Below are 11,790 nucleotides of genomic sequence, written 5' to 3'. Positions count from 1 at the left end.
GGGTCAATTTCCTCTCAATTAGGGAGGGCATGGAAAAAATTACAGTCTGGGTCTGTCATCATGTGGTGCCTCTATGTACTAAAAGCACTTCTGCACGTGGTATGGGTTTCTTCGTTTCAACAGCACTGTTTGTGGTTATTCTGTGTTTATTTTTCACATCCTCTAGTCAAACTCTTGTGAAAAAGAGCCAGCCATATTTACACACCTGCCTCACAAGCACGTCAACCCCACCTGTTTGCCGCCTCCTCCTACAAGCAGCTGTGTTCAATCTAGGAGCAGAGATCAGATCAAAAACTTCAGACCAGGGAACAGTTGTGTTTGGCCAGCAAGGCTGATAACTGATGAAATTTCCCCCTCACTCTCTGCAAGGCAGAATCAATCCGCTCTAGTTCGCACAGATCGATAACAGAACACAGTCGTAGGAGTAAAGATGTGTGTATTAATTGAGAGAGCCCTTGAGGAAGACCACAGAGGACAAAAACGAGAGGTAGGAATCTCAAGTTCAGGAGGCTTCTCGAGGGGGGTTGAAGGGTGGGTAGGAGCAGGGCTGGTAAGCAGGAAGGACTTGCCTTCCAAACTGTTGGCCACACTTTATGCACCTCTTTCAGAACAAGCGCTTTGTGGCATTGAATACCCTCTGGGGTCTCTTCATGTCTGAAATACACTAACACTGTTTTTTTCTTGTTATAAAGCTTATATATGTTCATTACTGAAAATTTTTTAAGATCTTAACTGCCTTCCTCTCTGATAAGGAAACAGTGATTGTTATTTTGTTTTGTTTTTTGTTTTGTTTTGTTTTCCAGCTGTATGGGGATATAATTGACATAGAACATTGTGTAAGTTTAGGGTATACAACATGATGATTTGGTATGCATATACACTTGTGAAATGACTACCACAATAAGGTTAGTTAACGCACCTATCACCTTACATAGTTACTTATTTTGTGGTGAGAACTCTTAAGATCTACTCCCTTAGCAACTTTCAAACATACAGTAGGGTTTTGTTAGTTACAGTCGCCATGCTGAAGTTAGATCCCTAGAACACATTCACTTATAAATTCATCTCAGAAAGTCTGTATCTTTAACCACCTTCGCCCATCCCCCCGCACTCCCGCCAAGCCCACTCCTGGCAAGTGTCAATCTACTTACTCTCTGTTTCTAGGAGTTTGGTGTTTTTAGATTCCCATGTAAGTGAGCTCATTTGGTGTTCGTCTTTCTCTGTCTGACTTAGCATGATGTCCTCAAGGTTTATCTGTCGTTGTCACAAATGGCAGGATTTTCTTCATTTTTATGGTTGAATAATATTTCTTGTATATCTCTCTCAGATTCTCGTTATCAGTTTATCCACCGACAGACACTTAGGTTATTTCCATGTCTTGGCTACTGTGAATAATGCTGCAATGAATGTGGGGGTGCAGATGTCTCTTCCAGACCCCGTTTTTATTTCCTTCGGATATATATCCAAAAGAGGAATTACTGGGTCACATGGGAATTCTATTTTTAATTTTTTGAGAAACCTCCATAGTGTTTTCCAAGGAAATGGTGGTTTTTATTGGCCTGGCAATATGGCCAGCCTCAGGAGGCGACCATGATTGACCAAACCAACTTCCTAGCCTCTCTTGCAGTTAAGAGTGCCATGTGACCCATTTCTGGCCCATGGGATTTCAGTAAGTCTGCTGGGGAGTTTCTGGGAAAAATTTTGTTCCTCATCCCCTCTCCTGCTGTAGAAGAGGCGGCCATGACTTCTGAAGCCGGAGGAGCCATCCTGTGTCCATGAGGCAACAAGCATGAGAATAAAAGACAACCATCTGAGGATGTCGGCAAAGGATGGAAGGACGTGTGTTCTTAACATTTTCATTCTCCAATGATGAGACTGAGGTAGATGGCCGCTGGCCCGTAAAATAAATGCCTGTTGTTTGAGCCACTGTTGCTGGCTGCTCTGTTACTCACATCCATATATATAAGATATACTAACATATAGAGATAGATATGCCGAAAGAGAAAATAAAGCCTCTACCTCCCTCCAGATACAGGCACTATTAAATTGTTAATATTGGAATGCATTTTCCTAAGTATTTTATACATATGTTAATATATATATAAATAATCACTATTAAATATAAATTTAATAGGCTGATAGAATAAATACATTCTGTTCTATAAGCTGTTTTTTATTACTACGTCAGTAGAGCTTCGTTTTTTTTTTTAAACAACTCACTCTTCTATTGCTAGACATTTAGGATCCATCTAATATTTTCTCATTATAAACAATGCTGAAATAATTATCCTTGAACATACATCTGTGTGCACTTGCCTGAGTGTTTACTTGGGATAATTATTAGACATGGACAAAGGGTATGCACATAGTAAACGCCGACACATCTGTCTATTAAACAAATGTTTACTGAGGGGCTAGTATGTGTCACACATCTAGCCTGATGAACAGATACCTCGATGGAGCTGTTAGTCTGATGGGAAGACTGACAGCCGAACAGGTAAACAAATGGTAGGTAGTTACAAATTGTGATGACCGATAAGTGGGAAATGAACTCGTGTGGCATGAAGACAACGAGTCCCTATTTAGATAGATGACCGGTGCAGGCTTCCAAGGAGGTGACCCTGAAGCTGAGAGTGTGAGGATGAGCAGGCCCGGGACCCATACAGATGGAGAGGAGGAATGCTCTAAGCGAAGTCCCCCAGGGCAGAAAGAGCTCCGATGTTTAAGGATCCAAAAGGAAACCAGTGGGACCAGCGCAGCTGCGGAGGCGGTGGCCGGGAGCGCGAGGTGCAGACCGAACGAGATCTTGTAGGTCATGTCGGAGCCTTCGAACTTTATTTTATGTTAGTCATTGGAGGGCTTTAAGCAAGTGAGTGACTTGCTGTGTTTTATTAATATTATCGTTTTTTAATGATCACTTTGGTTGCTATTTTCCATTATTTGGACGGAGGCAAAGCTAGGAGACTAGTAAGTTATTGAAGTGGTCTAGGCAAGATAATATGGTTCGAAGGTGGGTATTAGAAATATATGCATAAATCAGTGGATAAAAACAAGGCATTTATAAACAGAACTTAATATGTGATAAGAGTATATATTCCTGTATACAATAATGCTTTAACAGATGTAATGTAGAGCTTATATTTCTATTTCATATTCATTATTAATATAATATTCTTATATTAATATAATAGAATTACTCAGGTCAAAAAGGTCCTGGATGTGTTCCCATATTTGTCTATCAAAATAAGTTATAGCATAATCTTTTCCTGTTCCATTATACCCCATCCCCCAAATTATATTAGTTCTTTGATTTGGAGTCCACTGAATTTATAAATTGAGTTGGGGAGATATGACAGCTTTGCAATATAGAGACATCCTGTCCAGGGATTTGTTATGTTTTTCCATTTATTAAGGACTTCTTTTATGTCCTTTAGTAAGGTTTTATAGTTTCTTTCTGTGTGCCTTGCCATTTCCTGCTAAGGTTATGCCTAGGTATTTTATAGTTTTCATTGCTAATGTGAATATCATCTTTCAAAAAAATTATACTTTCTAAATGGAAATTACCGGTATTTAGTGTTGTATTTAGGGTCTCCCATAAATAATACCTTGCTCTCTCTTCTGAGTTTGGAAGAAACTGAGGCATTAAGATATAGGAAAGAGACATAGGAAATGAGAAAACTTCTATTACTAACAAAGCTGACTGGAACATGTCGCCCTTGACTTGTAGCCATGTGGGCTTGCTATATTCCCCCCTGACTTGGGTAGATTTGCTTCTGTAGTAGCAGGCAGTACTGGACAATGCTCTCTCTCTGCCCCAGAAACAGGTCCACTTACCACATGGTGGAGAGTACATGAAAATATTCGTTCCCTGCAATCAGCCAAAGCCAGAAAGGAGAACATCTATTCTTGTCCAGTTCCTTCTCCCAAAGTCACTAATCAGATCACTTGTCTTCCCCTAGGATGGAAAGAGGCCAAGTTTCTTATTCCAATGAAAATCCCTCTGTATGGAGAAGATTTTTCCTGTAGTATTTAGGAAAGCCATTGATTTTGATGCTTATTTCATAACTGGCCACTTTACCAAATTCTCTAGAATTTTTATTTGATGCTCTTCAATTTTTATTTTAGGTATGCACTTAAATGACAGTTTTGTCTCTTCCTTTCCAATATTTGTATTTCTTATTTTATTTTCTTGCACTGGCTTCAGTTATTAGCAATTATAGTAGGCATCCTTGTTTTGTTTTTGACTTAGATGGGAATACCTTCAGTGTTTCACTATTAAAAGCTTGATGGCTTTCGATAAACTGTCATGTTAAGAAGTTTAAATTTTCTTCCTAGCTTACTAAGAGGTTTTTAAAAATTTATAAGTAGTTGAAGTTTATTAAATACTTTTAAAGTATCTATCCTGTTGATGATATCCTGTGATTTATTTTCCTATAACATTGTGATGAATTTACAGATTCCCTAATGTTGAATTATCCTTGTACTTTCAGAATAAATCTTGATCATGATGAGTTTGGCTTGTTTTACAGCAAGCCAGATTCAAATTGCTCCATTTTTATCTAGTAGTTTTGCAACTATTATATACTTAAGGAGGTTGGTCTACAGTAGTGATTTATATATTGGAAATTAATTGATAAACTTCTGGTCCTGGCTCAGGTGAGTTTGGAGAATGCCAGGTTGAACAGGTTTCTCTACTCCTGTTGGGGCTGCGTAGGGCATATTTGGTTAAGGGTATAGTTTCCTTCTGCTTTTTTTTTTTTTTTTTTTTTAAACCAGTTGCACCTTTTTATCCTCTTGGCTCATACTTTTTTCAGGTTCTATAGGGCAGCACTTCTGCTTAAAACATTCCCTCTAGATGCCTCCCTGAAGCTGGCCCCATACCCCTGGCTCTAGGCCTCTGGGGGGACATCATTTGCCCAGCATATGGGGAGATGGGAAATTGCTAGGAGATTGGGGTCAATTTAAGAGGCCCGAGATTAGCAGTGGGGTCTGGAGCCTGGCTAAGCTTGTGTTGGGTCAGGTGGGGCAGTGGGATGTCCTGAATCGGAGTGAGCTGAATTGAAGGATTGGCTTGGGGTTCAGTAAAGCCTAGGAGGGCAGAGTGGGCCAGGTGTCCCTGCAGGAGGCCAACGCGTGTGTGCATGTGTGTGTGTGTACGTGTGTACCGGTTATGCAGGGCTCCAAGTGGCCTGGGGGCTCCCAGGAATCTGCGGCAGAGCGTTAGGACTGGTTTGGGATAAAGTGAGGCCTAAGAGAGCTGAGTGGACCGCGGGTCCCTGCAAGAGACCAGCCTGGGGGAGGGGATTGCTGGTGTCCCAGCCCCGTGGAGGCCGGGGGCTCCCGGGGGCCTGAGGTGGGGGCCGCTTGCAGGCTCCGCGAGGCCCGGGCGGCGGCGGGGGCCGGGGGCGAGGCTGGGGTGGGGAGACGGGGTGCCGGCTGGGCGGCGGCGCGGGCTCCGAACGCCAGGGTTCCCGGTGCCTCCCTCCCGCCCGAGGCAGCCTCGGGCGCCGGCCGCCTCCCTCGGAGCCGGAGCCGGAGCCAGCGCCAGCGCCGGGAGGCCCGGAGCCCGGCCCGCCGCCGCCGTTGTCGCCGCCGCCGCCAGGCCGCGCCCCGCCCCTGCCGCCGCTGCCGCCGCCGCTCCCGGTGAGGCTCGCGCTCGAGCTGCGGCGCCGGCCCCGCCGCCTGGGCCCCGGGCCCGGCCCCTCCCGCGCCGCCCGGGCGATGAGAAGCTGCTTCTGCGTGAGACGGAGCCGGGACCCGCCGCCGCCCCAGCCGCCGCCGCCGCCCCAGCGGGGAACAGTTAAGTGAGGCCGCGCGGGCCGGGCGGGCGCCGCGGAGGCTCGGCCGGGCCGGCCCTGCTGCCCCGGCGGGCGGGCGGGCGGGCGCGCGCGGGCCCCGGGCCGAGGGGCGGGCGGGCGGGGCCGGGCCGCGCCGGGGCCTGCGGGCTGCGTGCCCGGCCCGCCGGGGGACAGGCCCGGCGCTCTCCACCCGGCCCTCGGCGCCGCGGCATCCCGTCCCGGCGTGGCCTTGCGCGTGCAGGCGGGACGGAGCTCTGGGACCCGAGTGCAAGCAGCGCCCCCAGGGCCGGGACAGGTGAGGGCCTCTCCACAGCCCCCTCCGCCTGCTGGAAAGGCGAGGCGGCTCACCTGTGCCCAGGCCGCCGCGGCCACCTGGCACGGACTGGGGACAGTCGTTTGACTGCCCTGGCCTGGGGTCCAGCTCTCTGCGGTCACGTGGGTGCAGACCAGCGTGCACCTGAGCCTCGGGCATCATCTGGGGTGTGGCCTCATCTGTGACCTGGGTACCGCATAGGACACCCAAAGGCCAGGGCGCGGGCGACCCGGGGTACTCATCCTGGAAAGATAGTGGGCGTGTTGATGAGCACCCTGTGGAGACTCCAGCTTAAGCGAGGGGCAGGGGCTGGGACAACAGCTATGGCCTAATGCAGAGGGACATCAAACCCCCAGAGACAGGTCCAGGTGAAGAAGGCAGACCCATGAGCATCGTTGCCCTCTGTGTTACCAATACACAACTAAATTATCAGCCTTTCTCACAATTAAAGATGTGACCATTCTGTTCCCAGCTCGCTCCTCAGCAGCCTGTTCAGCAAGGCACAGAAGAAGGCCACACCAGGGCAAAAGGCACATGGCTGTTGCCTGTTCTCTGCTCCCTGCCCCCACCCAAGACAGCACCCACTCAGATTTCTGCCACAAAAGCCGACAGCAGGCCAGTGTCTTTAGCAGCCTTTGTCTCTGGTGGTTCCTTCTCAATATAATCTCATTGTACATTTCTGGACAGCTGGCTGGATCTCATCTCATTTTAACAGGGCTAGAAAATCTTATCAGCTGCACCAGAAAAGCCTTAGAAAAGTTAAGAAATAAGCTCTGTGGAAGCCTAGACTAAAAACTCAGTGTATTCGCAAGGTTAGTTTCAGGAGATGGGTGACACCTTTCTTGCTCTCCGAAACTGTGCAGGGTGCTTGGAGATACTGTGCCATACAAAGAATATTTAAATGGGGCCTCCCGAGAGATAGGGCCTCGGCTGGGACCTGAGCACCAACATCCACGTGATGGGGAAATTATTGGTTCTTTTGAGCCTGGAGTCACCTCTGATTCGCATTTTTCATTCCTTCCTTCTGGGTCTTAGGCCACATTCCTGATTTCTGCCGAAGGCATTTTTCCCTGCCCTGCCTCCGTCCAGCTGCTGGGCCTTCCCCACTTCTAGCCGGCATGTTAAATGCAAGAATTTTAGATTTAGACCTCATCTTAAGCCTTGGCTTTCCTGTTCACCATGTGTTCTTGGGCAAATAAACGAACTTGTCGGAGCCTCAGTTGCCTTATTTGTGGAGTGAGGCTAATGATACCTGTCTCATAGGATTATGGCGAGACGTAAATGAAATATCGCAAGAGAAGTGCTTAGATCTATGCCTGCCACGGGGCAAGTGGTCAGTTAAAGTTAGCAGTTATTAGTAAGTGTTTGTTAACAGCTTAATCAGAAGAGCAGCTTCATTTTTTTTTTTTTTTTTATAGCGCCCGTGTGTGGTTATTATTTAGCTCTTCTCAGAGCAACTAGGAAGTGGTGCTAGAGGAGAAAGAGCACTGGGCTTGGATTTAAGGGCTCGATTTGAACTCAGTCTACCTGCTGGAACCCGGGGGACCCCAGGCAAGTCATGGAACCTTGTGAAACTTTTCTGAATCCCCATTTCCTTATTCGTAGAAGTGGCTTAAGAATAAAACCACCCTGTAAGGCGGAATGAGCTAATATGTGTGAATGTGGGTGACATTGTAGAGGGCGTGGGGGAGTCTTCACTAAATTCAAGTGGGGTCCAACCACAGATGCGAATTTTGTGGGTCTGTCTTTTATGCGTCTGCCATTTAGACAGTTTTTATGTGGGGGAGGGGCATAAGAAAAATACAAGAATATCTTGCTTTGTACATTTCACAAAACCACATAACTAAAGACATTGCCGGAGCCACTGTCAGGGCCTTGGAAGGTGTGGGGTGGGGGCTGAAAGTTAATCTATCAATTTCATGACGGATCTGCTTCTGGGGGCATCAGAATCCAGATGTCCTGGGCCCTTCTGCCTTAGCAGGTTAGAAGTGCTCCGCGCTCAAAGAGCAACATCCTTGCTGCCCTAGAAAGTAATGACGGTGTTGTAGTTCAGCATGGGAAATGTCAAAGGTGCTATTATGATGATGAAGATAACAGATGACTACATGGCTGGATGTGATGGGTCGAGCACACTATTTAGTTGGCCATGGTTGAGTGGGCAGAGCCTCCTTTGTGGGTTAGGTTGTGGGAGGGGAGGCCTGGGTTCCTTGAGCACGCTGCCTCTCCCCCAGGCTGTTCTCCCTCGCTCTGAGGCCCTCCCTGGCCAGTGTTTCACTGGCCTCACTGGCTCTCCTTGGTCTTTTGCTCCCTGGGCTGCCCTGGGGAGCCCTGGTTTCTCTGGTTGTCTGTTCTGTTTGCAGTGGACTTGCCTGCATCAGATCTCCTCTTCCCAGCCACTTGGGGGGCGGACACACTGCAGGGTGTGCTTGATCTTACCTCCTTGTTGGGAACATCCTGTGGGCATGTGTTGGGCTTACTTGACACACTTCTGGCAAGATCCAGGATGAAATGTGAGAGGCTGTGGGCCTGGAGCCCAGGGGTCGCACAGTGGAGGTTTGTAGCTCATACTTCCCTGGGGACTGGGGGACTATCTTGTTGGGCTTGTGGCTAGAATCAACCATGTAAGATTGTTCTGTACACATACACATTTTTAAAAAACAGATACTGATCAGCAAAACAAAATGTTCAGAAGAATATCCCTTGATCCTTTAGAAGAGAGACATAAATGGACTCTTAATGAACTAAACATCCCTAGGATGTTTATGAAAATGTAAATTTCAGGGCCTTAAACCCAGACCTTGAATCAGAATTTCTAAGGAAGGGGCCCCCAAATGTGCATGTTTAACACAATCCTTGGGTTGCACTTGTGCTTACTGAAATTTGAGAAGCACAATTGTAGATGCTTTTTTTTTTTTAAGTTGTAAAATACACATAACATGAAATTTACCTTCCTAATCGTTTAACTGTACAGATTAGTGGCATAAAATACATTCACATTGTGCAGCTCATCTCCAGAACCTTTTTATCTTGCAGAACTGAAACTCTGTGCTCCCATTTCCCTCAGCCCCTGGCAACCGCCATTCTTCTTTCTATTTCTATGAATTTGGCTACTCCAACTACCTCATATAAGTGGAATCATACAGTTTTTGTGTTTTTGCGACTGCCTTATTTCACTTAGCATAATGTCTTCAAGGGTTATCCACACTGTAGCACGCATCAGAATTTCCTTCCTTTTTAAGGCCGTGTGGATGTACCACGTTTCGCTTGTCCATTCATCTGTCCGTGGACACTTGGATTGATTGCTTCCACCTTTTGGCTATTGTGAATAATGCTGCTGTGAACATGGATGTACAGATAACTCTTGGAGACCCCGTTTTGAGTTCTTTGGGCATACACACCCAGATGTTGTATCTCGTAGAGAAGTTCTATTTTTAATTTTTTGAGGCACCTCCATACTGTTTTCCATAGCGGCTGCATTTGTTTCCACCAACAGGGTTCCAGGGTTCCACTTTTTCCACATCCTTGCCAACACTAACATTCTGTTTTTTTGATCATAGCTGTCTTAATGAGTATGAGGTGACATCTCATTGTGGTTTTGGTTTGCGTTGTCCTAATGATTAGTGATGTTGGACATTTTTTCATGTGCTTATTGGCCATTTGAATATCATCTTTGGAGAAATGTTTATTCAAGTCTTTTGCCTATTTTTTTTTTCATTGAGGTGTTTGGTTTTTTGTTGTTGAGTTATAGGAGTTCTTTATAGACTTGGATTTTAATTCCTTATCAGATACATAGTTTGCAAATATTTTCTCCCATTCCCTAGGTTGACTTTTTCACACTGTGAAGTGTGTCTTTTGATGTAAGTTCTACATTTCTACATATGCACGCTTGCTTGCTTGCTTTCTTGCTTATTATTTATGCCTACAGCACCTGGTCTTCCTAGGTGGTCTCCCATCCAAGTACTAACCAGGCCCGACCCTGCTTAGCTTCCAAGATCAGACATCGGGCTTGTCCAGGGCGGCATGGCCGTAGACCATGGACCATGGCTCCACTGGGGCACGAACCCAGGACCTTCTGCGTGTAAAGCAGATGTGCTCACCGCTACACTATGGAACCATGTCCTACATAGTCTTTATATACATTGTAACCCTGTAGAAAAAAATGGTATTGTCTATCATTTTGATTTTTATGGGGATGGAAACTTAAGCTCAGTTTAGTTAACGTGCTTGGGGTCACACAGCTGTAAGTGTCAGCTGAGACGCAGGCTCAGGTCCCTCTGACTCCCAAGCTTGCAGCCCGCTGTTCCGCTTTGCCTCTCATTTCCCCACTGAGCTAACAGCATCAGGAGGCCCCGCGGGGGTCTGCAGGAAGTGGTGCTTTGAGAAGCGTTCAGTTACAGAAGAGGAACTATGAATGGAAGACTTGGGAATCTCTTCCTTCCGACCAGTAGATCTGTGTTACTGCCGAGACCTTAGAAACGACGGAGAAGTGCAGGCAGGTTTTTAACTGTTTCGATCGTTCATTTGTTTGTTTAAGCATTTCCTTGGCTTGTTTCAGAGCCCATCTGCTCCTCACAGTTGCCCCCACAGTCCGTGTTCTGTCCATGTCTTCGGCCTGTGATGTCTTCACCACTCCGTACCCTCCGCCTTTCAGGGGGACCAGATCGAGTGGCATCTCTCCTCTCAGGTCTCCATGACTCACCAGGCACGAGGGAGTGTCCCCTCATTTGCAGTCCCTTTCTTCCTGGCTATTTCCTTCAGCCTCTGAGCTCCACGAGTGGTGGCCATGTCCTCTTCTCTGCAGTATCACCCAGCATAGTGGCATTGGCCCCAGACCTGTTAAATCGGAAGACGGGACTGGAAGGGGCAGCTGTGGTTTTAATAAGCTCCTTTGGGGAGTCTTCTGTGCAGCCAGCCTGGGGTCCACTGGGCCCCGTCAGGTCCTCCTCCAGCCCATGTGAACTTGAGTCAGACCTGCCTCTGGAGCTGCCCAGTACTTTAGTCTTGCCTCCCTGCAGGTGGCCCGTCCCTAGAATTATGCTGTTTGTCCAGCATGGGGCTGCTTTATGTGCCCTTCTTTATCCAAAGAGATATGAGTAGTTTCGAGAGGATGATAGGAACTTCAAACATTCATTCTTCTTCCATCCATCTATCCACAGTCCATTTATTGAGTAACCATTGTGGTGGACACAGCACCTCTGAACAACTTATGTTCTGCTAGGAAAAGTGTGTTTTAACCTTCTGAGAGGAAAGGTTGTGTGTGTGTGTGTGTGTGCGCGCGCGCGCGCACGCGCGTGCGTGCGCATGCACACGTGTACACATGTATCTGTTGAGACCATGTCCTTGGACAACATTAGGATTCTCAGTGACAGTACCCGTCTGGCTGGGCAGTTGGGGAAAGGTTTGGGGAGAATGGGAGATGTGACCCACATTTGGAATGATGGGATGGGTGTCATAGGGGAGGAACTGGGTGGCTGCCGTTGCTGTCTTGGCTGACTTGTGTTGCAGAGGGAAAGACTGGAGCTGTTCCCTACAGTTGATTCCTTCAGGTTTTTTCCATTCATGCATTCAGTCAGTCATCAGACATCTGATGAGTGCACACTGTCTTGTTTTCAAAGTTTGGATTGAGGGCCAGCTGTTTGAGCATCACTGGATCTTCTTAGAAATGCAGCTTCCCAGGCT

The 11,790-nt window shown here is 47.1% G+C and overlaps 1 protein-coding gene and 1 pseudogene across 8 annotated transcripts in view; one reads left to right on the top strand and one right to left on the bottom strand.

The window, feature by feature from the left end:
* The first annotated feature begins 297 nt into the window (after nucleotides 1–297).
* MVB12B (multivesicular body subunit 12B) overlaps nucleotides 298–11,790 on the top strand; it is a 168,799-nt gene continuing 157,306 nt past the window's right edge. For 4 of the 8 annotated variants that reach the window (XM_036238466.1, XM_036238468.1, XM_036238467.1 and 1 more), the window contains exon 1: nucleotides 5,653–5,799. In XM_036238466.1, the coding sequence (XP_036094359.1) occupies nucleotides 5,722–5,799 (78 nt within the window). In that variant the 5' untranslated portion in view covers nucleotides 5,653–5,721. Of the gene's footprint in view, nucleotides 488–5,644; nucleotides 5,800–11,790 lie in introns of those variants that run through there. The other 4 variants (XM_036238463.1, XM_036238464.1, XM_036238462.1 and 1 more) reach the window with 4 other exon arrangements.
* On the bottom strand, nucleotides 10,028–10,143 carry LOC118601291 (annotated as a pseudogene).

Source organism: Rousettus aegyptiacus, unplaced genomic scaffold, assembly GCF_014176215.1.
Source record: "Rousettus aegyptiacus isolate mRouAeg1 unplaced genomic scaffold, mRouAeg1.p scaffold_m13_p_3, whole genome shotgun sequence".
Lineage (NCBI taxonomy): Eukaryota > Metazoa > Chordata > Mammalia > Chiroptera > Pteropodidae > Rousettus > Rousettus aegyptiacus.
The sequence above is the reverse complement of the archived record's forward strand: the minus strand, read 5'-3'. Positions and strand labels throughout refer to the sequence as shown.